Source organism: Wolffia australiana, chromosome 11 (genome assembly GCF_029677425.1).
Source record: "Wolffia australiana isolate 7733 chromosome 11, ASM2967742v1".
Taxonomy (NCBI): domain Eukaryota; kingdom Viridiplantae; phylum Streptophyta; class Magnoliopsida; order Alismatales; family Araceae; genus Wolffia; species Wolffia australiana.
The window spans coordinates 5,713,506-5,740,062 of record NC_135845.1 but is presented as its reverse complement, the minus strand read 5'-3'; the positions used below and the strand labels follow the sequence as shown (position 1 = coordinate 5,740,062).

The 26,557-nt window shown below is 36.3% G+C and overlaps 2 protein-coding genes across 3 annotated transcripts; one reads left to right on the top strand and one right to left on the bottom strand.

The window, feature by feature from the left end:
• Positions 1-239: 239 nt before the first annotated feature.
• On the top strand, positions 240-5,079 carry EMB1873 (porphyromonas-type peptidyl-arginine deiminase family protein). The gene is made up of 11 exons (XM_078583467.1): positions 240-426; positions 1,335-1,448; positions 2,308-2,403; positions 2,490-2,571; positions 2,724-2,776; positions 2,866-2,944; positions 3,217-3,351; positions 3,964-4,199; positions 4,383-4,541; positions 4,641-4,741; positions 4,942-5,079. The coding sequence occupies exons 1-11, from the start codon at positions 337-339 to the stop codon at positions 4,982-4,984; spliced, it is 1,188 nt and encodes a 395-aa protein (XP_078439593.1). The 5' UTR covers positions 240-336; the 3' UTR covers positions 4,985-5,079.
• A 7,989-nt stretch (positions 5,080-13,068) lies between these two features.
• Positions 13,069-17,795, bottom strand: LOC144709865 (protein STRICTOSIDINE SYNTHASE-LIKE 10-like). Of its 2 annotated transcripts, XM_078583518.1 has the most exons (4): positions 17,516-17,715; positions 15,215-15,263; positions 14,154-14,423; positions 13,069-13,653 (listed from the first exon to the last, which is right to left on the bottom strand). In XM_078583518.1, the coding sequence occupies exons 1-4, from the start codon at positions 17,562-17,564 to the stop codon at positions 13,197-13,199; spliced, it is 825 nt and encodes a 274-aa protein (XP_078439644.1). In that variant the 5' UTR covers positions 17,565-17,715; the 3' UTR covers positions 13,069-13,196. The 2 variants fall into 2 exon arrangements, with proteins under 2 accessions (XP_078439644.1, XP_078439643.1); XM_078583517.1 differs by lacking the exon at positions 15,215-15,263 and having other exon boundaries at positions 17,516-17,795.
• Between the last annotated feature and the right edge of the window lie 8,762 nt (positions 17,796-26,557).

Below are 26,557 nucleotides of genomic sequence, written 5' to 3'. Positions count from 1 at the left end.
TTTTTTGTCTCATGGGACGAAAACCATCCCATCCGGTGGTCTCCGGGATGAATTTTCGTCCTGAAATTCGTCCGTATGTTTGGAAGGGATGCTTATTTCGTCCTGGGACAAAAAAATCGTCCCGACTGCGTCCCTGCACTATAGACTGGAGTCTAATTAAACAGGGTTTATCCTTTGGGCCCTTAAACTTACTTATACCAACAAGTAATCAGCTAATGAAAAGTTTATTTCTGGAGATAGAGAAGATTCCTCTGCTTCATCCCACCTGCCCACTGCCCATCTTTGCTGAGTGAGTATTTGGTCGTTCTGGGTTGGTCAGTAATCTTCAAAGAAGCAATGCAAGTCGCAATGGGCAAGCCATCGCTCTTGGGGTATCGCATGCCCGCAGAATGGGAGCAGCACAAGCAGACCTGGGTCGGCTGGCCGGTATTTCTCATACACTTCTCCGTTCATCTCCTTTTTGAGAATTATTTAGTCTTCTGTGTCCGTGAACTTAGTCTAATTGATGGGTTCATGTCGATAGAGTTCATGATCGATTCCTGTTTTTGAATCGTATTTTTCTTTCTGTTTTCTGCTAATCAGACGAAGGATACATTTGAATGTATTTTATGAATGATCTTCTGATTATCTGTGTCCGTGAACTTGTCGATAGAGTTAATGATCGATTCCTGTTTTTGAATTGTGTTTTTCTTTCTGTTTTTTGCTAATCAGACGAAGGATACATTTGAATGTATTTTATGAATGATCTTCTGATTATCTTGCTTCAAAACAATGATTCGGGACAACCCACGATTCCAATTTCGCGTTGGTTAACTCCTACTATCTGTAGTTGAATTCATGATGTTCTCGCTAAAGGATATTGCTTCAATTTAAATCCTGGGTTTAAGTAGACTGGTCTATTGCAGGAACTTGTTAAGAGTGTGTTTTTGGGTCTTGGAGAAACGTTTAACCCACTTTTGCCTCGTTGAAGGATTGAGTGGTTTACTTTCTTATCTCGTTTAATGTTAACTTTTTTTTGAGACAAATACACTTCTATGTAGTGATAACTTTTCTTGTGTAGATAACAAGGACGAAATATTGATCTCATACGATGAAACATTGGTTCATTTTCTTGAGTGAGAATTTATCCAAAGAATATTCTGACCTCCAGACTTAACAATTTCCCTTTCTTAAAGGCATATCAATTCTGCAACCAACTTAATTTTCTTGGAAAGTCTTAACTAGAGAATAATGAGAATATTATGCGGTAAACATTCTAATTATCCTTCTATGCTACAAATCGTAGTACCTGCATGAGCATTCTAGAACTAAGTTGAGCATGTTTTGTTCCTCAGGAACGACCTGACAACTGGCGTAACAATGCAGTCCCTGGTCAACGTGCCTTTGTTGAAGTAGTGACGGCTATATCTCGATTCGAACCTGTAACACTCTGTGTTAGTTCTTTGCAGGTATGTGGTTCTGGGCTTTCTATACTTGCACTTGAAGAAATAGATGATAAAATTTCTGTTCAATATAAAAGATTATAGTTGGAGAAATTATATTCAGATGTTTATCTGCTAGTACGGTTATTCATGAAGCCATTGGGTCAGGTTAAGTGAACCAAGGGCCAGTTTGGCCAACTTGACATCAGTTCTACCATCCCTCTGGGTTGGGTAGAGTGGTCTCAGATACAAGTAATTATAGATTTTAACCGCGCCAATTCATAGTTATTTATATTAAACACACAGATCCCTTTTTACAGGGACTGATTAGTTTGAGAAACATGACCTGACAACCCAGAAAGCTTGAATGATTAATGAGCTTCCTGGGTGGGCCGTAACCCGATCTGACCCTTGGTTGAACTAACCTGACCTGACCAAAAGTTTGGGTTGGGGTCCTGGTGGGGTTTCTTGTTCAAGTTGGCCCAGTAAGCCCATTTCTTCATTTGGGTGGGCTGGATTGGTTGGTTCAGCAGGTCAGTTAGGTTACCCATGCCAATTGGCTCCCATAAAAACTAATCAGTGCATATCATAATTAGTAATTGTTTTGGTTAACATGTACAATTAGTTGCATTTGAAACCACTTGAGCCAACCACTCAATCTGGCCCCCGGAGGGCAACCTGACCCTTGGTCCAACCTGGTATAGTGTTGGTTAGCCCAACCTGACCCTTGGGCCTGGTTGACTTGGGTCGAGTTGACAGGCCAATCTGACTACCCAACCCTGACCTGTTTATAGAGAACCTTATCCACTAGGTTGTTTTTTCTTGAAATTTCATTGCTCGTACTCATTATATATGATTTCTGACGCAACGTTTTAACTTTTTCTAGTACACAAAGGCCTGTCAAATGTTACCATCTGGTGCCAACATAAGAGTGGTTGAAATGAGCATGAATGATGCGTGGTTTCGTGATATTGGACCTACCGTGAGCGTCACTACCTTTTTGTGAAATTTTGCGTTCCTTGGAATAAAGCCTTTCGACACTTCCAACTTATGTATTTTCCCAATCAGTTTGTGGTCAAAGATTCAAGTGGAAAGTGTGATGATGAACCAAAAATCGCCGGCATAGATTGGACTTTCAACTGCTGGGGTGGTGAGAACCTTTCTGTATTTAATCTCAGTACAGAGAAAATGTCTTGTCTTGCGTGTGGCTAATCTTTTAATTTTTTGCGTGGTTTGCGCGTCAGGGATAGTAATTAATTTTGTCAATTCTTTTGATGCGGAAATTTGTTTATAAAACTGAAGGTGAGGAAGGATGCTACAGCGATTGGAGCCTTGATTCACTCGTGGCCAGAAAGGTTGATTTATAACTTCATCTCTGCAATTTAGTCTTGTTGGCTCATAATTAGTTTAGTATGGTCAAAATTTACCTGCCAATTGCTATCAGATCCTTGCCTTGGAAAGGATCATCAGATTCCCTCATGGCATGGTCCTTGAGGGTGGAAGCATCCATGTCGATGGAGAAGGTGAGAGTAACTCAATGTTATTCGACATGATGGTCAGAAATTTTAATTACCATTCTATGTAATTATTATAGATCAAACAGCAAACTACTTTCTGAAACACTTTTTCCATATTTTATTCAATTTTCACATGAAACATGATGGAATTTAATTCTATCACACGATTTTGTAAGCAATTCCAACTACTCAGAACATTGTTTTCATCTTACGATGGTTTTATTCAGAGCATGACTCCATAAAACTTCAGTTATTTATTTAACTTTTTTTGCCGATAGGGACATGCATCACGACAGAAGAATGTTTATTAAATCCAAATCGGAACCCAGATATGAGCAAGGAGGAGATAGAGGAAGAACTAATGTTGTATCTTGGGGTTCAAAAGGTTATCTGGTTGCCCTGTGGCCTTTACGGTAGGAGACTTTACATTTCTACAAGTTCTGATTCGGAACCTTTCTTTTCTATTTTTTGGGCATTTATTTTCATAAGATGATTTTATATCCTCCAAGAAAAAAAAAATTATCGTGAAATGTGTTATGTTTTTATAAGGAAAAGATATCCCACTGAAGATTGTTATCTTTTAGTATTGGATGATTTATTCGACCTCTAGTTTTTAATTTTAGACAGCCTGTTAAGAAGTTATACATCTAATTTCTCGAGTCTTCTGGTCAAAATTAAAGGAAAGATTTAAGAAGATTTTACTCAACTGTTGCTGAACTCTTTAACCGTCAGGCACAATGTGACTGTCTTGTGGCCTAGTTTTTTTGTGATATCTCATCTCCCTCTCACACGCAGAGACACACATACTTGTATATCTCCATCCAGTTTCTCTCAGTTAGTCACTGTTTTATTTTTCTTACTCTCCATTTCTCACTTTTTTTTTTCTTCCATACTCAATAACTACCCCTCGGTCTGGCTTTCAATGTTTATTTGTTATTTTATTTCTTTTTTTTCTCTATATTATCACTCTCCTGAATTTATAATTTTTTTCTGGTTAATGTTATATCCCATTAAAAATATTACAGGAGATGATGATACCAACGGCCACGTGGACAACATGTGCTGCTTTGCCCGGCCTGGGGTCGTCCTATTGGCTTGGACTGATGACACATCAGACCCCCAATACCAACGGTCAATGGGGGATCTTTCAGTCCTGTCCACTACTTCTGATGCAAAAGGCAGGAAGCTTGAGATAATAAAACTCCACATTCCAGGCCCACTTAACATGACCCAAGAAGAAGCACAGGGAATAAGCAACCCAGTGAGTAAATTCATCTTGATCAATTCAAACAAACACATTCCCTATCATTTATTGAATTTTATTCTTGCTTTTAACTAAATCTCAAAAAACCACGTAAAAGTTCTGGGTAGTACGGAAATCAGTGATTCACTCTCATTAAACTGTGATAGGGAAGGAAGTTGACTTGGATTTTTACTTTTTTAGTCAGGGAGTGCGATGCCCCGATTGGCTGGGACCCGCCTGGCAGCATCTTACATAAATTTCTACATAGCTAATGGTGGTGTAATTGCACCTGCATTTGGTGACAAAAAGTGGGATGATGATGCATTCCGGGTTCTCTCTGCCACTTTCCCAGAGCATGAGGTCAATACATTTTATATATTATTTGCATTTTTTTATTTCTATGATGTACAACCGTTTCTAAATAAGGTCAAGCATTGTGGTTATTCTTGGAACTTTCAGGTTGTAATGGTCAAGACTGCGCGGGAGATAGTTTTGGCTGGTGGGAATATACACTGCATCACTCAGCAACAGCCATCATCATCATCATCAGAGATACCAGTGTAATTGTTTCATAATTTCTAGGACAGAATATTACTATTATATGTATAATAAACCAGAAATCTGATGATTTTGAAGGGAATCTTTAACAATGTGAATAAAATCCTGAGGATGCTTGCTTGACAGAAGAATCCTAAACTTGATAGACTGAATGTAAAAGATCTTGATGATATTCCTCTTTCCACTTTCCTTTTATTTGCAGTAACTCCACATGTGTCAGCATGGGTGCACGTGCGAGTAACTGACAGGCCTTGGGTTTATGCCTTCAGGAGTAGGATCTTAAAAGAATGTATCAGATTGTTTGATGAAGTTTACTCTATTTATTATGAGATATTTGACCTCAACACTCTCATCACTGACACCCAGATGGACTTATTTTCCAGGCTTATGACCTGGAGACAGTCCTGAATATGTTTTGCCATGATGAGTAAGCCATGCAGAATACAGATACGGTAGAAGATGGTAAGAAGAGATGTTTAGGGTATCCAATTATGTTTGAAATAGGAGAAGAAAACAAGTGACATGTCCATCTTTGTCTAATTGAACCCTAGTAGAAAATATTGAATCTGACTTGAATCAAGCAAGCAGGGAAGATGGGATATAAATATGAGTCTCTAAAGAAAATTCAAAATTCTGAAAACAATTAATTTTTGCATTTCAACATTAGGATGCTTGATGTAAAAGGCTAATGAAACAGCTTCAAGTACCTATTCTAGGTTTATGAGAGCTTGATAATCCTGTGCCATCAAATATTGATGTTATATAAAACTATCAGGTGGAGATCCATTCACAGTGATGTTTATAAGAAAATAGTTTTCATTAAGATGTGTTACCTAATCACACCAGCATTTCACCAATTAAACTATGAAAATATCGTCACTATGAATTGAGTTGGACTTTCCCTCAGGAAAAAAATTATGAATATTTCTACATAAATGATAACCTTAAACTGGCACTTTTTCACCCAGATTATGGTTCCTCACTCATGACCAGATGTAATAAATCAAATTATCAGAAGTTTTTTCATCTTTTATCCATTTTGAACAGGTTCTTTACCTAAGTGAGTCTGATTTTCTTATACCAACTCACACCATGCAGATGCACATCCCTTTTCGCATGCTTTTGTTCGGTGATCTATGATCACTCTAAGGGCCTTCCCACTGATGCTAGAAAGTAAAGAGATTCGTATATTTCTTGTACTGTTTAGATGAGGAAGATCTATTCTCATGGCGTACTCATCTTCACGCCTACTTATCAAAGTTGTCAACATTAGAAAATACAAATCATAAGATATCTTATTACCCTATGTATGTTCTCCAAAATATTTCACATTAGAACATATTCTATCACTAACCATCAATTTTATGTTATAAAAAATGTCATAATACTTATTCCAAAGTATCATTCATCATCTCTACCCGCTCTTGCAAACTTTCCTTGAAATCAGAAAGCACTTCTCCAAATGAATACCATACCTCAGGAGAGGCATATTCATTAATCTATGCACCCTTATCTTTTCACATAATTTCAGCTTGATGCTGCAATGATAACCTGATCTAAAATCACATAATGCAGTCTTAGTAAAGAAATATTGCAGAAACCCAAGTTATATCCACATGTCTTTCTACTTGAAGCAACATAGTCTTGAATCCACAAACCTAGCCTATAACCCTTGAATCCAGATGGATATTTTGATTTAGTTAACCATCATTGGAGCACTCTAAAATGAGGAAAACACTCATATGAGAGAACATGTTTCTAAAAAATGAGAATGCTTCAAATCGTGTCCTTTAACCTTACACTTTGGACTTATTTAGACCACTAAAGGTAAGAGGTTGGTGAATAAGGATAATACCCTTGAAAGACAACTTAAAACATTAGAAAAAACAACATTGAAAAGACAAAACATAAAATAAAAAACTTGAGAGGATGAATCACATATATTTTTGATATTTTAGAATCTTTTATAAAGCTTTGTGTGTCTCAAGATGATTATGATAATACAAAATAACATCTCCACTTCAAAAATTGATAACATAAATATTCTGCAGACTTCGGTATAAGTAGATTTGGTCAGGAAATTTTGTGCGTTGTTAGGTAGTCTTAAAGGAATATTGTTAGCTTCTAGAAGACTCTGTACCTTCTCCCACCATCTTTTAACATGCGATAGAAAATGGGCTTCTAGGACTCATCACCTGGGATGTGGGTATGAATGATTGCGCTGATTAAAGACGAAGAACAAATTGAAGCAACATACATACTAGTTCCAAACTTTCTGCACCAAGATTCAGTAGGAATATGTTGAGGATAATGCTGCCATGTTTGGAAAACAAAATTGTAATGACCTCTGTCAGATGACCCATGTGAGTAATTATGCTTGTAATGGGATGCCAAAGATGCATCACACAGGGATTAGGATGGGCTCCCACATGTTTTCAGAGCCGCAATTTGGGTGCAGATTCTTAATCAAAACCAAAGAGTGTGGCAAGCCAGCATACACTTTGAAAGAGCCATCTGGGGCCAAAGCTCCCAATTTGGCAATGGAGTGTAGTGTTGGGTTCTTTGCCTTGGTTAATCCATGGAAAACATGATTTTATGAAGCAGAATTGTGTGAATTGATTCACAACTGATCTTTAATACAATGAATCACATGTACCTTAGGGAGAACTTGTTCCACCCTTGACTTCCCCAGTCTGAGATCATTCTAAAGCCGTTTACATGTCTGACCTCTAGAATTATTTACGCGATCACGTTGCGCTTGGATCTCCACCTCTTATTTTTCAACTCTCCTTGCAAATCTAAAAGATCTTCTCACCATAAAGACACTCTCCTTGGTTGAGTGAAGAAGAGAGTAGAGTGGAGAAATGTGGGGCTCTCAATTTTGGCTGGCCTTGGTGCTTGAAATGGGTGCCACTTTGTATATTTGACTTAAGTTTTTCTCAAAAACCCCACAAAGTAAAATATTTTAAACAATGCCTTGTGATCTTATGCATGTAACCCTCTAGGCCCATGTACCATTCTAGTTAATAACTTTAGTAGCTCAATAACAACCTTATTAATTAACTTTATCAAAATATAGATTCATTAAGTAATGATTGGTTTAAACCAATGAATATGATAAGTTTATAGACCGTGGGGTACAAAGTTACATCTTGTCCTATAGAAGATATCGAGTCGTCAAAATATAATCGTCAATTCACGAGATGCCCTTGGTGTCTCAGGTCAGTGGATCACTTATACAACCATGATATGAATCATCTTGATTGACAGTTTGGTATAATACCATTCAGGGATTTGTATGGATCAATTTAGTGAACTCTTTCCACTAAAGAGCACCCACTATCTATCCTTTGTGTCGCCACACGAATAGCCATAGGATCATCTATACTTATCATATAAGTTAGATCAGTTAATGCTATTCTATCCGGATAGTTCAATGTCCATCTCAAATATCCATCGAATATGAATATTTAGAATACATGTTTCAAGACTAGTGATCACTCTATTATGATCTCATCATAATTCACTAGGTCATTACATGTATTCATGGACTTCATTGTAATCATCGTACTATACTAATAATGAACATATTATTTTTTCAATGAACTTAAATAAACATGGTGGTGTGATTTAGCTTGACGTCCACATAATATGCATCATGTGCAATTTGATAAGGCCATTTTGCATGGAAATGCTTGAAATCGGCCAGGGAGTAAGGTCTGTGCGATAACAGGCTAGTTACTAAAGTATTATAATTCATTTTACATGTTTATTTGTATTGAAATGATGATATGTGCACGTTATCAGTTTTAAAATAGTTAATGTTATTATAATAATTACAATGTGTTTGATTTTATAATTGTGGGCACATGTATGGAATTTGATTATATAAAATTTGCAAAGATATTAATTTTTTAGTCAGAATATATTTTTGGAATTATTTAAAGGATTCATGTGGTTTGAAATGTTTTCCCTCATCGATTATTGTGTTTCATGTTACTTCACTATCCAATATATTCAGATTATGTCAAATAATTACTGTTTCCAATAATTGGCATATTCAATCAAAATAAAAAGGTCACATCATGATACAATGAATTGTGGTCCCATAATGTACCAAAAATGAGCATGGTATATCTTTCTTAAAATGTGTAGGAACGCACCAAATCAACATAAATGTTTAGAAAACCAAGGATACATGGGTCATGGTAGGGTTTTGATAGTTAAAATTACCATAATTGAAGCACATATCTTAGAGAACATGTGGACACCTGGACATGAATTTTGATCAAGAATGGAGATAGCACAGGCGTGGTGTAACAACTCCCAACATCATGTCACACATTTATTAGTTTTGTTGGAAGTTAAGGGGGGGGGGGGTGAATTAGCTTATTTAATTTTAATTTGCCTAAATTACTTTTAAGATTCCTTGGATTGTCGCTCACCTTCTTTCTCTCGAACACAAGATTTACTTGGTTCCTCGATCCGCTAGTGATCGAGTCAATCCAAGGCCCCCCCCTTCGAGTCCAAATTAGGACTCAGGATAATCTTACTAAGGATCCTCCCTTGTAAGGCACCCTAACCCAACTCACCGAGTTGCCTCTACAGAGGAGTCTTCCGATGGTACGTCACGTCCTTGGGTGCACGAGCTTCACCCCCGAATCGCCTTCGGGTAGACCGTCACGAGCTCTTCCTCGTACATCCACTTCCCTCATCACCGTCACGTCCTTGGTGCCACCAACGTCACCTCCCTGCCTTCTCGATCTTCAACACCTGTTCAGATTAGTGGAAGAAACGATATACCACTTCCCGTGATTGATCAAAGGTCAATCACCGCTCTCAATGATGTATGAATGATCAAACACACTAAGATTCAAATGTGATATCAAGATCAATTCTGAAAACCTGTATCATAAGTACTTTCAAGATCAACAAATCAATTCCTCTTAATCACTTTCAAAAATAATATCAATCCCTTCACTATCCTTCACAAAATCTCATAAAAATCACCACTAACTCAATGATTGTGGAGGAAACTATCACCCTATTCAGTAAATGAATGAATTATGAAAATGAAAAACTTCCCTTGAGAGTCGAGAAGCACAAGCACACTGATTGCAGGGGAAGAACTTCACAAGAGGGAGCACTTTCTTCTTCAAAGAGGAGCTCAAGAGAGATGGTTTTCAAAGTGGATGCCTCAACCCTTGCTCTGACAAGGTATTTATAGGGCTAGAGGGGTAGATTGTAATTTTCTAAGAATTTCAAAAAAAAATTCGAGCTCAAAAGGAGCTGTAATTAATTTTTTATGATCTTTCAAAGTTTTATAGAAAGTTTCCTTAATTAAAAAATTAATTATAGTAATTAGTGCTAATTAAAGTAGTTAGGTTTAATATGGGAATTCCAAAAGTCAGAAAAAATATGATTTTTAGAAATGACAGATGAATTTTGGAAAGTCAGCCGTCGGACCCAACCTTTGGAATAAATCGAATTTCCTAATTCGATTTATTGGGTCCAAAGTGTGTTAAATATAGAAATTTTATTTCTACATTAAAGTGCACACGTGGCGCACTGGTCAAGCGCCACGTTGCCAGGGCAGAGGTCGCGGGTTCGAATCCCACCCGCCCCGTTTTTTTTTCTATATTTAAACTTTCTACGGCGGACCCGACCGCGGACTTAACTGGTTAAGTCCGCCCGTCGGGTCCGCCACTAAGGCTAATGGGCTCCGCCCATTTAGGCCTTATTGGGCCCTTTATAACCCAAAATAAATAAAAAAAAAAGTGATTAAAAAACCATTTCTCATTCAATAAAAATTATTTTAATTTCTTTATTATTATTTTTGACATTTTAAAATATAAATCAATGTTTTAAAGACACTTTAAAACCTAAAACGCCCTTTATATTATTTAAAACATTTTAAAAACATTTCAAAACATTTTCAGAATATTTAAAAAGCATTTTTAATTATACAGAAGATTTTAACAATTTCTTTAACAATTATATTAATAGCTCTTAATATTTTAAAACATTTTTTTTAACGCATTCAAATACCTTTAACTTCAAAGAACTTATTAATTTACAAAGTCATGATTACTATTTTAATTTAATGTACATGAAAACACAAAAACCTCAACAATTTTTTTATCAAAGCCTTGTTATTTTTATATTTTTCAAGGGTAGGTGCCAAAGAAGAATTTTGAGCATCGACTTTTGCGCCCATAGATGGTCCATGATTTTGTAGGAAAAGAGAACAGAAAAATCTAAAATGATGTTGTGGCCTTGCCATTGAAAAGACAGAGCCAGTTGAAAATTGGGTGGTATTTTTTATCTCCCTATCTTCTAACCATGAATGTCATTGAATCTATAAGGAGTGCATTGCAGTTTGAAAAAATATGCAGAATTTGCTCAATTATTTTCAGGCCTAATGAAACAGACTGAGTTTCAGTTGCATCAAGTTCCTTTAAATGTGTTTATCAATTGAAATATGGATACAACGGAGAGGTGGAGAAGCTCATCATGCAGCAGAAAATGGCCTTGGTTCTAGCTGAACCTAAGAATCTAAGGTGATTTTTGTGCATCTAAATTGAGATCATCTTCTTGACACCCACTTAGTTAGATCTATCCGTTATCACAATTCAAAATTCCTTCAATCAGATCCTAAACATCCTGATCCAATCCATGACCCCATCCATCAACTATGGTGCAATAAACAGATCCATCTTATATACTTTAATACAAATATACATTCACCTTATATACTTTCCATATATATATATATATAGATATATGTATATTCACATTTTCCTTTTTCTAGCATACCTACAGTGTCTTCCTCATTTCTCTCTCCCATACTTCTCTATACCCACAGCTCCATATCTTTCCATACCTCATTCAATTCCATAGTTTCTCTTGGTAATTATGAACTGCCACTTTCTTATCTCTCTCTAACTCAATCTCCATCCTTTATTTTTGCAACATCTAATCACTAGTTAAGAAAAAAAGAGATCTAAATCTATGTTCCCTATGGAGACAGCTCATCGTTACATAGCCTTATTTAATAGAGTCAGAACATTCTTTGAATTTATATCTGTGAAAAAAAATCATCTACAGCAAATTAATGATACCTACGTGATTTTTAGAGAGAAGGTGTTTATTTAGTTACAACATTAATGTAAGTTGTGTACTAAAGAATGGATGGTATTTGATTTTTCCTTCCATTTTAGTAATATTAATGGAAATCCAAATGGTTGTATCAATAGAATTTGATTCTTCAAGTTTTATTATGTTATGAAAAATGATGTATTCATTATCTATGTCATCTCCGTTATTGTCGAAGATATTTAATTTTTTTATACAATTGCAATATTAAATCAATGTCATCTAAGTTGTTTTCAAAGATAATGAGATATTTTAACTGTTTCTTGCTGCATGATTTTATCAATGTCATCCATCATATTTTTCAAAGATAATGAGATATTTGAAATTTTTTACTGTTGCATTATATCATGTTTTTCTATCCCACTCAACGGGGTTTGTTAGCTATCAATTAGAAGAATCTATATGAACATTATGAAAATTAAAATTTGTACACGTTTTGCACGATCATCCAGGATGGGAGAAAGGATGGGACGGGACAAAGATTGTCCCATCCTATGCCCTAATATTATAAGTTCGTCCAGACCGTCCCATCCAAAGTTCGTCCCATCCCAAATATTTTCGTCCACATCCTGTCCTGTCCAATAACTGTCCTGTACAAAACATTCTCGTCCCGTCCCATGTCTCGGACAAAGCAGTGCATTAGGCCACTCGGAGTTTGACACGTGGCACATCATGTGTCAAATTTGTCAAGCGGATACATGACTCCCATAGGACTTAGAAACTGTCCCGTCTGCCATCCAAGGCCTCGGAGGAGACAGTTGTTTCATCCACGGACAAAACAATATTTCTATCAGGGGACTGGCCGATAATTCTTCATCCCGTCAATTATCCAAACTCCTAGACGGGACGATTTTTTCGTCCAAAGATGAAATTACTGTCCAGTCTACATCCATGCACTATAGTTATGACCGCAACCATTTTATTTCTCCTTTTTTCTCAGCAAAAAAATGATATTTCCTTTCTGTCATATTTTAAAACTTGACAACAGTGCCATCCAGTCAACTTGCCACATATTCAATCCTGACCCATCTTCCATCACGTCTTCCTCCAGTCCTGGGTCCCATGACGTGAAGGAAGAAGGATCAGGAGTTGTCTCATTTTCTCTTGCACAACCTTTCTTTCTTCCATTTATGTGCCTTTATCTCACACACAGAAACCTGGTCACCTTCATGTATTTGGAATGTAAGAAAAACCTCACCTCATTTACTTAAAGAACATAAACATACACGGAGAGAGAGTTCTAACACCACGAAGGAAAGTACAAAACTTAATACGTACTAGGTTAAATTATTCCATACTACTTCATATCGTAGAGAGGCTAACAGAAGAGCTCTCTACGGAGCCAAGCCATAGCCTACCACGGTGGTCTTTCACCTCACTGACAGTATCATTCATGCTTGTACGCCAAAGTAAAGCCGTGTGTCTTCCCTGAAAATCCATTTTAACTCCTATCACATCACTCCCTGGAGATGAGACGGCCACCCAGAAATCCCCTTGTGAGGTTGTTCTTATGTTGTCTGGCGTCCAAAGGAGCTGCGCAAAGGTCCTCACTTGGCCTTTATTAGGACCCTTTAACCAATACAAGATGACCCTTTTTGTTGTTGTCTCAACAATAAGAGCAAATTTTCCGTCTTTACTCAAGGCGACGCCGTTTGGGAACATGAGCCCTCGAAGAAGCACCGTTGTTTTTCCTGTTGATGGGTTGTACTTGAGGAACCTCCCGGTGGCATCCGCCATCACCATTACGCGCATCCAGTCCCTGCAAAAACCAACAATTACTTCTGATAAGTTTCTGAGCTCTGTCCTACTTTGATCGCAGATGTCAAAACTGGTGAAAATATTAACTTGGACCGTCAAGGATTGAAGCCTTGTCTATACCCATGTCTATTAACACGTCTAGATTTCTTTTATGTGCGTTGCCTTTGTGCCATTTTTCCTTATATTTTTTAAGTAGTTATGGGTTACAAAGTAGATCAATAACTGTTTCTTGGTTATCGAACAAGTTTAAAAGATTAAAGCCACCATTACCCACGTCCATTAGCTTGCAGGATTGTTGAAAAGACCCTCAGGCATATTAGGAAACCTCTGATAAAATAATCCTACGCATCTACTCCATAGAAATATGCATAAATTTCTTACCTTAACTTTCCTTCTCTGCCAGTTTTCTTATTCATACTCATGGGAAACTAACAAGAACTATCATTTTTTTTTGGGTATCAAATAACTTTCCACGGGAAGGAAAACAAAAAATGTCCAGACCTTCTATGAAATAGCGAGCTCGTGTCGGTGAAGTAAACAATCCCTGTCTTCTGATCAACGTCAACGCCGTTGGTGAACAAGAAGGGCTGTCCCTCAGCGGCTGTGGCGACCTGTTTAGCCAGCCCACCGCTTCGCCCTACGACGAGAAGGCCCAAGTAAGCGTCTGCGATGTACAGTTTTCCTGTTCTCCTGTGGAATTGCAGTCCGAGAGGTCGTCCGCAGAGTTCCTCAACGTCGATCGCTACATTGCCATCGCACAGCGTTCGGTTCCTGCAGATAGTTTTCTTGTAAGAGAGGCCTTCTCTTAATGTTGAAAACAGTTGTAATGGTAGCATGTTTTCTTTTGTTCTCTACTGTTTGGAAGGGTTCCATCCAAAGAAAGATGAGGAGAGCGAGAGACGGACAAAACAATATTCTAGGACTGTTGAATATTAACAAGTAAACTACCCAGCAAAAGCTTTTTAGGAAGTAGATAGAGAGATAAATAGATGGATACATTCATAGATAAAATAGTTAGATTTGTAAATAACTAGATTGTACTGGGACTGTTGAATATCAACAAGTAAACTACCCTGGAAACGTTTTTTAGGAATCTAGATAGAGAGATAAATAGATAGATACATTCATAGATAAAATAGGTAGAGATGTAAATAACTAGATAATTCTGGGACAGTTGAATATTGATAAGTAAACCACCCAAGAAACGTTTTCTAGGAAACAAGATAGAGAGATAAATAGATACATACATTCATAGATAAAATAGTTAGCGATGTAAATAACTAGATAATTCTGGGACTGTTGAATATCAACAAGTAAACTACCCAGGAAAAGTTTTTTAGGAAACTAGATAGAAAGATACATTCATAGATAAAATAGTTAGAGATATAAATAACTAGATAATTCTGGGACAGCTGAATGTTAACAAGTAAACTACCCAGGAAAAGCTTTTTAGGAAACTAGATAGAGAGATAATTAGGTAGATACATTCATAGATAAAATAGGTAGAGATGTAAATAAGTAGTTCTCTTAAAAGAAATGCCTTCTCGTAATGTAAAACATACTTGTAATGGTAGCATATTTTCTTTTGTTGTCCGCTGCTTTTGAAGGGTCCTATCATAACAGAATCGAGGAGAGCGAAAGACGATATGAAAAATTCTGGGACAGTTGAATATTAACTAGGAAACTACCCAGGAAAAGGTTTTTAGGAAACTAGATACAGAGAAAAATAGGCAGAGATGTAAATAGCTTGATAGATTATTAGCTTGAGAAATAGGTAGAGAGATGGATAGCTAGATAGATGGTTAGATTGATTAGATATGGTTCGACTGCTCGATAGATGCATTCTTGCATGGATAGATTGGTAGAAAGATAAATATCTAGCTTGCTAGATCGACAAAAATAAATATAGTTCGATAGACAGATTGATGCTTTCCCAGATACGTTCCCAGATAGGTGGTGAGGTGTGGAGTTAGATGTATACATATATGAATAGATGGATGGAAATGTACTTCAACGGATAAATAGTTACCTAGGTATATACAGGTAGTAAGATACATGTATGAATCGATGGATACAAATGTACTTTGACAGAAATAGTTAGCTAGGTAGACACAGGTAGTAAGATAGATAGCTACATATATGAATAGATGGATAGAAATGTAGTTCGACAGCTAAATAGTTGTCTAGGTACATACAGGTAGTAAGATAGATACATATATGAATAGATGGATAGAAATGTAGTTCGACAGCTAAATAGTTGTCTAGGTACATACAGGTAGTAAGATAGATACATATATGAATAGATGGATATAAATGTAATTCGACAGATAAATAGTTGATTAGTTACGTACAGGTAGTAAGATCGATACATAAATTAATAGATGGAAATAAATGTAATTCCACAGATAAATAGTTAGCTAGGTACAGACAGGCAGTAAGATAGATAGAAATACAGAAGGACAGACAGAAAGACAGAGACAGATAGATAGATAGATAGATCGATAGGTGGACAGATAGATAGATAGATAAATATATAGATATATAGATAGATAGATAGATAGCTAGATAGATAGATAGATAGATAGATAGATAGACGGATAGATAGATAGATGGATAGATAGACAGATAGATATATAGATATATAGATAGATTGATGGATAGATAGATAGATAGATAGATAGGTAGATAGGTAGCTATGTAGATAGGTAGAGATGTAGATAGATAGATAGAAAGATAGATAGATAGATATATAGATAGATAGATAGATAGATAGATAGATCGATAGATAGATAGATAGATAGATCGATAGATCGATAGATAGATAGATAGATAGATAGATAGATAGATAGATTGATAGATAGATAGATTGATAGATAGATAGATAGATACATAGATAGATGGATGGATAGATGGATAGATAGATAGATAGATAGATAGATAGATAGATAGATAGATAGGTAGACTGATAGATAGATAGATAGATAGATAGATAGATAGATAGATCGATAGATAGATAGATAGATAGATAGATAGATAGATGGATGGATAGATGGATAGATAGATAGATAGATAGGTAGACTGATAGATAGATAGATTGATAGATAGATAGATAGATAGATAGATAGATAGATAGATAGATAGATAGATAGATAGATAGATAGATGGATGGATAGATGGATAGATAGATAGATAGGTAGACTGATAGATAGATAGATTGATAGATATATAGATAGATAGATTGATAGATAGATAGATTGATAGATTGATAGATAGATAGATAGATAGATAGATAGATGGATGGATGGATAGATGGATAGATAGATAGATAGGTAGACTGATAGATAGATAGATAGATAGATTGATAGATAGATAGATAGATAGATAGATAGATAGATAGATAGATAGATCGATAGATAGATAGATAGATAGATAGATTGATAGATAGATAGATTGATAGATAGATAGATAGATAGATAGATCGATAGATAGATAGATAGATAGATAGATAGATAGATAGATAGATAGATAGATCGATAGATAGATAGATAGATCGATAGATAGATAGATAGATAGATAGATAGATCGATCGATAGATAGATAGATAGATAGATAGATAGATATATAGATAGATAGATGGATGGATAGATGGATAGATAGATAGATAGGTAGACTGATAGATGGATAGATTGATAGATAGATAGATAGATTGATAGATAGATAGATAGATAGATAGATAGATAGATAGATCGATAGATAGATAGATAGATAGATAGATAGATAGATCGATGGATAGATAGATAGATAGATTGATAGATAGATAGATAGATAGATAGATAGATAGATAGATAGCTAGCTAAAGAGACCTGTTGGGAAGGGGAAAGGCGAACTCGGCCCACCCACGAGAGTGCCCATTCCATCTGAAAATTCTTCCGTCGGAGACACCAGTGTAAGGTCCTAGGCCGTTCCCATCAAAATCCAAGCTTTCCGGACCCGTCACGGAAGGAAGCGGGATGGATTTTCCTTTGTACTCTATCAAATCTCCAATCAAGGGAGTAGGCTTTGACGGTACTATAAGACAATGAATCTTGATACTGGGCTCCATGAACAGGAAGAAGAAGCAAAGAACGACGGGAAAAATAGATGCCATCATCAACTTCTATCTTGAATTGCTCGGACTTTGATCTTTTATATTTGAAGGGTTGAGAAGGCATTTCTATTATTTCCAACTTCAATGCGAAATTCGGTTGGTCTCCCCAGCCAAAAGAAGGAACTTTAGGGGGACAATTATGTTCATCGCGAAAGATTGGTGAGCTTCTGTGAGTGCTTTATGGCCTTGTGTGGATGTATTGGCTTTTTTTTTTGGAGTGGGTAAGAAAGTGAAGTGAATGCGACATTGATTGTGTACTTACCCTTGTTTGACATCTATAAGGTAGGTAGTATGGTCGCTTTCACCTTCCCCATTAATGCTTCTTCTCCTCAGCACTAATTTAAGAAACGATTGTGGAGGAAATTCAACAAAATTACATTGAATGCTCTCCTGAAATAAGATAGAAAAGGGCTTCCTGAAGGAGTGACAAGTCCCATGGGTTAAGTAAATGGTTGGTTTTTCCTCTTGGAGAAAATGTTGGCATTGATAAGTTTTTAGATATAAGTAGTGCTAAATGAAAATATTTTAATTAGTTTCTTTGGGGTATTGTGGCATTGCACTTCTGGGTCACTATCTGTCACACACACAAAGTACAAAGTGATACTTATACATACAACTACGCATAAATGTATAGAAGGCTAGTTCGATTGTTCACCGCCAGCATCACTTGCCTAAAAAAGACTAGATTTTAGGGATTCTGCAGATTAGTTGTGTAATTACTTAATGTAAGTGTAGAAGGAAATTTGGATCTTTATACAGATACAGTATCGAATCGTCTTTTTTTAATGGAAAATTGCTTCCTCCCTCGTATATTGACATGACCTTAGCCTCCGTTAAAAAAAAATGCGCGTTATGATGGCGTTATAGCTTGAACCTCACGCACCCAATTTTGCAACAAATTCCACTTAAACCGTTTTTATCTAAACTAAGCTATACTTGGCCTCTCACAATGTCATTTTATATAATCTCACACACCCAATCATGCAACAAAATCCACCTAAACCTTTTTTATCTAAACTAAGCTACACTTGGCCTCTCAAAATGTCATTTTATATAACTTCACGCACCCAATCTAGCAACAAAATCCACTTAAACCGTTTGTATCTAAACTAAGCTACACTTTGCCTCTCAAACTGTCATTTAATATATGATCTCAACAACGTGGGTCTCATTCCCAACAAATACTGCGTTATTCAGCATAAACCATGCGACCTTTAAAGGATTTTGATTTAGAAATATGATCAATCAAGATCTGGAATCTCAAGCCGGCCTAACAGAATTCTATTATGTTACCGTCCATCCCCCAATTTGAGGTCATTTCGGTAATTTCTTTGGTTTATCAGAGGAAAGCCAATGCATTTCCTCACAAATAAATGAACAACTAAAATTATCATTGGTAAACCACACTATAAAATCTGAAGACATGAAAGTCCAGTGAATAATTTTTTTGCAAGTTCATATGATGTTAAAATCCATAAAGTCTACGGTAAAATCCAAAAAGTTCACATATAAGTACTAGGATAAAAATATTATCCTTGCAAAAATCCGTCCAATATAGGGAAACAAAATACGAATCTTCTCAAAAGACAAACTGACCACGTCCTGAGGGAAAAATGCGAAATGAATGACATTCATTATTTTGTGGGACATCAATGACAGATCATGATTCCTTTGAACCCCAAGTTTCGTCATGGATAGAAAAGCTTGAATAGTTGAAATTTATGACATTGATACTATGGCATACATTGAATTTTAATAAAGTTAATATATTACTTTACTGGAAAAATTAATAAATTCAATAAGATGTAAATTAACACAGGGAAAAGTATGTCCAATGGTCAGGCATGTGTAAGGTAAACCCATGAGATAGGAATTAGATAAATCAGGAATTTAACATATAAAAAACTCATCCAAATTGGAGAAAGATAACTTATATTAACTCATTATCTTCATATTCATGAAAAAGGGCTAAACATAAAGACATGGTCAATAGCCCGAATGAAAGAGTTTGCGCTCTAAATTTCCTTATGTAAATTTCATTATGCTACCTTTTGATTATTATTTTAAAAATGTACAAAAGTTTGACAAGTGATTAGTAACCTTGTAATGAACATATATGAAATCCAAAATTTCAGGCATATTTAACATTTACTTATTTTGTGAAGATTTTTCTTTCACTAGTGATTTATTAGTATTTATGTGAACTATTTTAAAATTTATGTGCTTCAATATTTGAAATGGTACACCAATTGGTTTTCATATGAAATTGTTATTTTCAGTATGACTTACAAGTCCTAAACACATGATTCAAATAAGTCGTAGCTCACATATAGTGATGAGTATATGAAGGTGATTGAGTGGTTGATATGGAATCATCGACCCTCAGAATATGAGGAGATTCACTCAAGGAAGATGGATTAGATCCTTCTTCAAGGTAGTGGACAAACTGGACAAGCTTTTCTCAAGTGATACCGCTTATGGATCATTACTATTGTGAATGAGGAATCAGATTTTGTCAGCAAACCATAATCAAAGTTATCCTAGAATCTCATTTGGATGATATGTTTTACATATATGGGAACCAATTATGGCTAATTTTCCATGAGAGAGTTTAATCCCAGTTATATATCTTCTAGAGCACGAGGTGAAGCTTGCAACTCCATGGGATGGAAAGTTTACACTATTAATTAAGTTAAATTAATTCATGATTAACTAATATATACGCTACTATATATAATTATTAAAGATTTATTAACTATTGTTCTTAGTCCATTTAAATTATTAAATAAATTAATTTATGGGCATATAGGTTCATACAAATAAGATTGATGGATGTTGGTGGATATAGTTAAGTTATAGGACTACTATGAAAAAACCCTTGAATTTGCCTATCTAGGGGGTTACTCATTTTATTTTTCTTCTTCCTCTTCAGTGACAGTCACTCACCTAGAAGGTCTTGATTGCAAAAATATCAACTAGATATTTAATAAGCGATGGAGACGAGGAAGAGGGGATCCATCGTCACATTGATTGTGTGGATACATATTTTATCGACCCACTAATTCCCATTGAAAATACATTTAAATATTATTATACTTAAGGGGTTCGATTCCTCTATCTATGATGTTATTATATGTTATTCACGGATGAATCAAAATTTAGAAAAAAAATAAATCAAAAGAGGGATATCAAAGAAGGAAACAACAAAAAACATATTTTCTAACAAGTGCTATAAACATAGTACCTCAAGGGCGATGGTGCTCAAGCCTGCTGCACGTAGGTGAGCCCAGAGTGCTAAAGCACCGGCACACAAGTTGAAGCGCCACTCAGAGCAGAGCATGATACCAAATGCCATGTGCATGCTAGAGTCAAAGGCCCACACACCTTCATGGGGGGAATGGTTTATTTTATTCAGTTCTTAGATCTTCTCAAACCTTATATAGGGCTTTAGTTTATAGAATATTTCAATATGGGACTTATGATGGGATTGTTCTAGGCTGTGAAGCAACAATAGGGATCATGGCCCGTTGGGATCACTACATGGAAAATTAAAAGGAATTTTGAGCCGACGCAGACCAAAGCCCGTGTCATATCAGGCCATTTAAAATGAACAAAAATGATCTCGACGATCCGATATATTGAAGAAAGATCAATTTAGAAACTCTTTTCATTTTATTATATATGGTTTCTATTTTTTAAGAATATTTATTGGTTGTGGTCGCTAACGGAAAATATCTGAGTGGAGAAATAGAGCACGAGGCTGGTGACTACGACGTCAACGAATCATCGCCGGACGCACCGCCACCGTCATCCGAGACGTCCTGCATCCTGGCGCGTCATCAACGTCAACTGGAGAACTGCCATGATGGCGACCATATCAACGCACCGGCGACGGACGCGCCTCCACTAACACATGAAATATCCTGCATCATGACACGTCGCCAATAACAACTGCAGAACCACCAGTGACGTGATAAGTTGACACGTCACCTCATCTTTGACAGTTATTTTATTTCATATTTTCTCTTTCTTCCAAGGCCTATATGTAGGCCAATGTTGCAAGAAACACTTGGTGAATCATTTTTCAAGAATTGAAGTTTTTCTTCCTCTTGAATAATTTGCCCTAATTCTCCTCTGATCCGATCCGTCGCCGCCATCGCTTGTCGTTGCCGCCACCCACGCAGGCCACCGCCCCCCGCGCCAGCCATCACTCGCGCCCTTGGCTGCCACCATGCGCTCGGTCGCTCGCGCTCCGTGCCCTCGAACACCCGCGCCATTGGCCGCTGCCCTGCGCCCGCCGCTCGCCGCACTCGCCGCCTGTGCCCTTGGCGGCCGCCTTGCATCCCGGCCGATCGCGCCCTTGGCCGCCCACGCCCTTGGCGGCCATCCTGCGCCCCAGCCGCCCGCGCCTGCCGTGTGCTCGGCCGCCTGCGACGGCCGCTTGTGCCCGCAGCATCCCCAGCCGCCCGCGCAAGCCCGCTGTGCCCCCGACCGCCCTCGCAGCCATTTGCCGCCGTGCATACCACTTGCCACCCTCGCAGCCAGTTGGATCTGTGACACCCTGTCGAAGCACACGTCAATCGCCAATGCCAACGACGCGTCAAGAATCTCTCGCATCGCCACGACTCACTACTCTAGTGCCGAGGTACTCTCTACACTCTTTGGTGTTCGTGTTCTTCATCCAGTATTCTTCGAGTGTTTATCCACCATCGTCGGATTTAATTTGGATTTTGAATCTTCAAGCGACTAGTTGAATAGGCCATTGAATCCTCTAGCGATCACCGTCCGGATATATTGTACGTGTTACTTTATTTTCACCGCTGTGGTTGAAGACAGTACTCTCGCCCTTGACGAGGAAAAGGGCTGCACCACCATTATTCTCGGATTTTTGGTCTGTTTTATCCTAGCCCTCCGCTAGTTGTCCTAGTACCTAGTTCCCATCGTCATCCTGCATCCTGTCTCCCCTAGTCATCCTGCATCAAATTGCACTGACCGGGCGTTTGAATTGGTCAACGATGCGGCAGCTAGTGTGGAGATGGATGCACCAAACTAAAAGGGGTCTAGGGCTGAAATTTAATTGCAGCTGTTAACCCCTCCTGAAGTAAACTTCAATGCACAGAGGTAGATGTGCCTATCTCTGCCCCTAGACATTGTCCTCTTTCGACCGAATGACTATTTCCAGCCCATGGGGAGTCTTAAGTGGGGTTTAAAACCCTTAATTTTTCATCTTACATTCCAGAAACACATCGGCAATGGGAGGCCGATCGCAAGCTTGTCCGGCCAAATTAGAGCTCATGACAACTCCAGTGAGGCTGGGCTGGCTGAGGAAGGTGGTGAAAGATATCAATAATGCAGTAGAATGTGCCAGCCTAGAGGAAAATGAGCCGAGTCACACACCAATACTAGGGGGCAACGATTGGTGCCCTATCCTCAGCTCGCAAGAATCAGGGCATCTCCAGTGTGTTTTTGAACTCTATCAGTTTGATAGTAAGTTTACTAGCACATTCAAATGCATAGATCTTGATACCAGTCAGTTTCAAATGAATTTTTTTCTCATTTTCATACCACGACATCTTTGAGGCATTCTGTCAAACATCTACCGGGTATCAATGAATTTAATTGACTTTTCCTCGATTGTACCCTAAAAAAAAATTAAAATACCTTTGAAATATATCTAATTATATAAACCATAATTCTATTATTCTAAGATAATCATAAATATATAATCATAAAATTTCATACTACTATTTTTAAATAATCTTCTTAATCCATATCTATTTATTTAGTTAACTAGCATCTTAATTATCCTCCCTATGTAAACACTTAGTTATTATATAAAATATATAATCCTTTCTTCTTCCGAGCTATTACAATTCTTATCCCTTTATTTTTCATTCTCCTTCTTACCTGTTACTAAAATAAGTACTTGTATTAATTAACTTCTTACATCTTATTAAATTAAAATCTTATTTGATATCTCATTAAATATTAATATCCATTATTATTATGCTCTTCTCCTATCTTACATATAAATTTCTATTAATTAAACCAATAACCTTCTTATCTTCTATTAAGAATAATCTATTATTATTCTATCTATCTCACTAATATTATACTTCTACGGCTACCTACATGAACATCACCCTTAATTATAATACCATTAGTTCACTTTAATATCGTACTTATTTATTATATTTAATATCTAAAGAAAATATATAAATAATATATTATATTATCTCTGTCATTCTCTAGACATCCCTCACACCATTTAATATTCCTTACTATTACATGTTATCTTTATAATCTCATCCATTAAATATGACATCCCGGTTACTAATTGCGTATCTTCTTCTAATTTCACTATCTTCATTAGTATTATTACTTCTTCCCCTACTCGACCTCTAACTAATATATTTAATTGCCCTTATTCATAAATTCTCCATTTCCCTAACTTAAATATTAAATCTCTTCTAAAGACCAGTCCATATGGAGACAAAAGCAGTTCTATTATCCAAGTCCAAGTGATTTTTCTATTTTAACAAATTTATTTGATTTGGGAAAATTAAAATTAAAACTGCAGAAAATTAACAATTTAATTTGTCGCCATCAGATGGGCACATGAACAACTTGAAGTGACTCTCCCAAAGAGTAAGTCAAGTCTCAAACAAGTTCTTATGAGACAATTGGATTGCTCATTATTTTATAACTTGAGCTGAATCGATTCCCATCTCTGCTGCACAAAATGCATTTTCAAGCATAAAATCAAAGCCTGAGAACTCGACATCTGTCCCACACTAGGTGATCATGTCATCTAGACTTTATAAGTAAAATTTGATCATGCCATCTAGACTTTATAAGTAAAATTTGAATTTATTTACATCTTTTGTTTCATAAAATTTGATTTCAAGCAATCAACTAAAGCTTTAGAACTCTACAAGGAAGAGATATTTTATTGAGTAACAAATAGTGTGCAATGAGCATGATGATGATTAAGGACAGATACATGTAATAGTTAATGTATTTAAATTATTTAAAAATGAAACAAGCGGACACAATGAGAACTAAAGATGGATAAATTGTATAATGATTGAAAATATACGGCTTATATAGATACATGCGTATGAGTAAACATGTACATATGGATGGTTACTGAGAAGAAAATAATGACGTAAGTGCAAGGAGACCTACCATATATCTTTATATTCTGCTAGGTTCAAAGATATCTGCAACGACAAGAGAGCCCCTTGTTAGAATCACAGGTAAAATAATATTTGTCTTGTGATTTTATGATTTTAATATACTTTAAATGTTGATAAATGTATAAAATGACTAATTAAATTTTTACAAATTTTTTAACTATTCTTAATCTGTGGGGGTGGTTTTTTCTGAAATTTGATAGTGAGGAAATTGTCTCTTATTTCCTGAAGCTCAGTTTGAGGAGATCAAATGGTTTGAAGAGGAGATAAAATGCTCTAAAGATCGCATAGATACATCTAGAAGTTTCTTTGGAATCCCATAAAAAAGAACTCATACATTACAGTATAAACACAATTACATGTCCACACTATTTTTTTGTATCTTAGGCCTAAATATCAATTACACAGCCATGACATGAATAAAATTTATGAAAAAACAAATATATTGCAATCTAGGGGTTCATAAGGATTGATTTAACAAACTGTTACTGTAAATATTAAAAACTATCTATCGTCTATCTCTCCACAATAACTGTTAAGGAATGAAACATCATCAGATGATGAATACTAGGCAGTGTACAAAGATATTTTGATATCTTTCTTTAAAGCACTATGAGTAGGATTTTTTAGCATGTGTTTAAAGATAAGTAATCATCGTAGTATGATATAATCTTAAGTCGCTTATCATTTAACAGGATTAACAAAATTATATGTCCACGCTATTTTTTGTGTCTTAGGCCTAAATATCACTTATACAGCCATGACATGAATCAAATTTATTAACAAACAAATATATTGCAATCTAGGGGTTCCTAAGGATTGCCTCAACAAACTGTTGCTGTAAATATTACAAACTATCTATCCTCTATCTCTCCACATTAACTGTTAAGGAATGAAACATCATCAGAAGAGGAATACTAGGCAGTGTACAAATATATTTTGATATGTTTCTTTAAAGCACTATGAGTAGGATTTTTTAGCATGTGTTTAAAGATAAGTAATCATCGTAGTATAATAAAATCTTAAGTAACTTATCATTTTTCATATTCTAGGAATTCATTAGAAGCATCAATTGAGCATAATTGAGCAATCACTTGTTTTATTCAATGCTCAAAGAGAGAGGCAGAGTGGCAAAAGGAGATGAAATGAAAAATTGAGGGAGTGTGACTGTAAGAGAAGAAGAAAGACATAAATAGATACCCAAAGATGTGAGGGGCAAGTGAGAGAGACAGAGAGGAACATAGAATATAATGATAAAGAGGGAGATAGAAAGTGGCAAAGAAAGAGTAAAAGAAAGAACGAAGAAGTGGGACTCTACAAGAGAGGAAGAGAGACAGAGTTAGATAAAAAAAGAAAGATTGAGGGAATGGGACGGTAAGAGAGAGGAACAGAGACAGAGTTAGATTCAGAAAGAAAGATTGTAGGAATGGGACGGTAAGAAAGAGGAAGAGAGACAGACTTAGTTACCGAAAGAAAGGTTGAGAGAGATAAAATGAAAGATTAAGGGAGTGGGAGGGTAAGAGAGAGGAAGAGAAACAGAGTTATAGAAAGAAATAAATATT

Bases quoted from the DNA above. Each gene is read 5' to 3' on its own strand.
- EMB1873 (XM_078583467.1), top strand. From the start codon at position 337: ATGCAAGTCGCAATGGGCAAGCCATCGCTCTTGGGGTATCGCATGCCC. The intron at 1,449-2,307 runs GTATGTGGTTCT...AACTTTTTCTAG, and splicing joins TCTGTGTTAGTTCTTTGCAG to TACACAAAGGCCTGTCAAAT. The intron at 4,742-4,941 runs GTAATTGTTTCA...TTTTATTTGCAG, and splicing joins TCATCATCAGAGATACCAGT to TAACTCCACATGTGTCAGCA.
- LOC144709865 (XM_078583517.1), bottom strand. From the start codon at position 17,754: ATGGAGCCCAGTATCAAGATTCATTGTCTTATAGTACCGTCAAAGCCT. The intron at 14,424-17,515 runs GTCTCTTTAGCT...AACTATCTGCAG, and splicing joins GCCTTTCCCCTTCCCAACAG to GAACCGAACGCTGTGCGATG. The intron at 13,654-14,153 runs GTCTGGACATTT...TGGTTTTTGCAG, and splicing joins AGCTCGCTATTTCATAGAAG to GGACTGGATGCGCGTAATGG.